At 34.4% G+C, this 2,450-nt stretch overlaps 1 protein-coding gene across 8 annotated transcripts in view; it reads right to left on the minus strand.

The window, feature by feature from the left end:
* LOC110021800 (type I inositol polyphosphate 5-phosphatase 10-like) overlaps positions 1 to 2,450 on the minus strand; it is a 19,005-nt gene that overhangs the window by 7,271 nt on the left and 9,284 nt on the right. For all 8 annotated transcript variants that reach the window (XM_020720444.1, XM_020720446.1, XM_020720445.1 and 5 more), the window contains 4 exons: positions 1,401 to 1,594; positions 1,200 to 1,308; positions 688 to 836; positions 10 to 228 (listed from right to left, as the gene is read on the minus strand). In XM_020720444.1, the coding sequence (XP_020576103.1) occupies positions 10 to 228; positions 688 to 836; positions 1,200 to 1,308; positions 1,401 to 1,594 (671 nt within the window). The remainder of the gene's footprint in view (positions 1 to 9; positions 229 to 687; positions 837 to 1,199; positions 1,309 to 1,400; positions 1,595 to 2,450) is intronic.

The raw sequence follows: 2,450 nt of genomic DNA on the forward strand, positions 1-2,450 counted from the left end.
CCACCTTACCTTTCTTTGGCAGTCCTGCTGTTATTGTTTGCAGGTAAAAGCTCCTCCACTCCAACTCTCATGTTGGGAACAGAAAAGCTCTTCCTTATTCCATCATTAAGAACTCCAACCTCCACCTTAAAAATTGCACACACTGGTCGATGGTCAGAAAATCTGGATTCGCCACGAATGTATGACAACTGAATGATCCCGTCGCCGTGCCAAAGTATGCGGTCGCACCTGAAAAAATCATTAAGATGCACCAGAAATTTGGAATTATCAGCATGCATAGTTTTAGATTCTCTATATTAAAAAATGGATATTTTATGAAAGAGGAAAATGTCAAAATGGTCTCCTTGCTCTTTGCAGGGGCCATTTTAATTTCAAAGTTTATAAAAATGCCAATTTAATTCGGAGACTCTTTTAATAGAAGCTAAAATATTAGAGATATTAAGAGAGTGTGGGGGGACTAATTTGACACTTTTATAGACTGAGATAAAATGAGCTCATGTAAATAGTCAGGAGACTACATTGGCAATTTAATCTCTTATAAAATTTTGGATTAGGTGCATCTTAAACCAAAAAGAAATAAATAAGAAAAATAATAAAATAAGTGGCGTAAAGGGGAAACAATTATTTCTTATAAAGAAAAAAAGATTTGAGTTAAGTAAACCAGTTGAAAAAAGAACATAACATTACCATGCAGGAGTTCTTCTTTTTGTGTTGGATTGGACACCATCACCAGCATAAGAATCTGAGTTGTAGGAATACTTGTATGTAGGAGCGAAATAAATTTTCCCTTCATTCCATCCCTCGAACACCCTTCCAGCATCTCTTTCTATCTTGAGCTACAACAAAACGATGCAGATTTTATGATGAGCCCACTTTGCATACATAACATAACACCCAATTCTTATGTATTTACATATCAAAAACCTAAGCTTTACCTATTACGTATACCACCCAAATCTTTCATATCACATTTGAAAATCTTTTACATATACCACCCAAATCTTTCATATCACATTTGAAAATACCAATATTTAAACTTTTAAAAAGTGTAAAACACTTTTCCATGCATAGGTAAGGTGGCAGATATTTTAAAATTGTAGAGTAGGTGTTCGATATGTAAATACATAAGAATTGAGTGTTTGTTTTGTATGTAAATCTTTCAAAAATTTATCCGAGTAACTTTGCAACTGATGAATTACCTGATCTTTCTCTAGAAGTGCATTCCAATCATTATTCTCAAGCAATTTCTTAGTTTCCAAGTAATTCAACGCAATTCGATAGTTCAAATCACCAAACCAAATGATCCGGCTGGCAAAATACAGCGAAGAGAGCGAGTAATTATAGTTAAACATAAGGTTATAATAACTAATTGCAGATCGTACAAGAAAAACAGTACTCACTCATGTTGAAGTATTTTCAACGGCGTTCTTCGGCACCGCTTGCTGTAAATCTTCCGAAATCGTGTATTCTTTAGTATCTCATTGACATCAGAGTTTCTCCTCAGCTCGTCCCCTTCTCTTTCTCCCGATGCCAAGTGACTACAGATGAAACATAAACTAGTCTGATGCAATGTCATGCTCACAGATATGCAGCCCTGAAGATTAAAAATATAGTGAAATTTACATAAATAGCATACAATTCTTGTGTAAATACATATCTCAAACCCAAACGTTAATGCTTACATACATAACACTTTGTTGCTTTAAACCTATGCATGAAAATATGTAATTCACTTTTAAAAAGTGGTAATATTGCTATTTTTCATGAGATATTAAAGATTCAAGTGCTATGTGCGTAAATATGAAAGTTTAGATGTGAGATATGTAAATACATAAGAATTGTGTGCTATAAATGAATGTAAATGCTATAAATGTAAATGCCCCAATAATGAAATAGATTTCCGTTACTAAATCAAATGTATGCCCCAATAACAAAATAGAATTGCGTTACTAAATAAAAGGTATGATTGAAAGATTTAACTAGATGTAGAACTCAAAAGCACACCATAGTTTATCATTGCAAGAAGCATTAAAACGGTCAAAGTTTCTGTGAAATTACGCTCCTTATTATTATTATTTACTTTAATTCTATTTAGTACTTGCTATATTTAGTCATAGTATAATTCCTTAATTATTGATATTTATGTTATTCAATAATTATAGGAATTACTTTATTGTAGGAAGATTTCTTTCCTTCTTTTGTTTCTCTTGTACTCACCTATTTATAGGTGAATTATCTATGTATTCAGTGAGAAAAGGTTTATTCAAAAATTCACATGGTATCAGAGCCATCAAAGAAAGCCTCTCCCGCTCGGCTCGATCACGGCCCTTCTCTCTGGTGATTGCCCTAGTTTGCGCCTACACCGAGCGCCGCTCCTCATCTACCGATCGCGCCTCTCTCCAATCGTCCGCGTCCGACGATCGTTCGGCTGCAATCCCGTGTCTTCCCCT

This window comes from Phalaenopsis equestris, unplaced genomic scaffold (genome assembly GCF_001263595.1).
Source record: "Phalaenopsis equestris unplaced genomic scaffold, ASM126359v1 Scaffold000147, whole genome shotgun sequence".
NCBI lineage: Eukaryota > Viridiplantae > Streptophyta > Magnoliopsida > Asparagales > Orchidaceae > Phalaenopsis > Phalaenopsis equestris.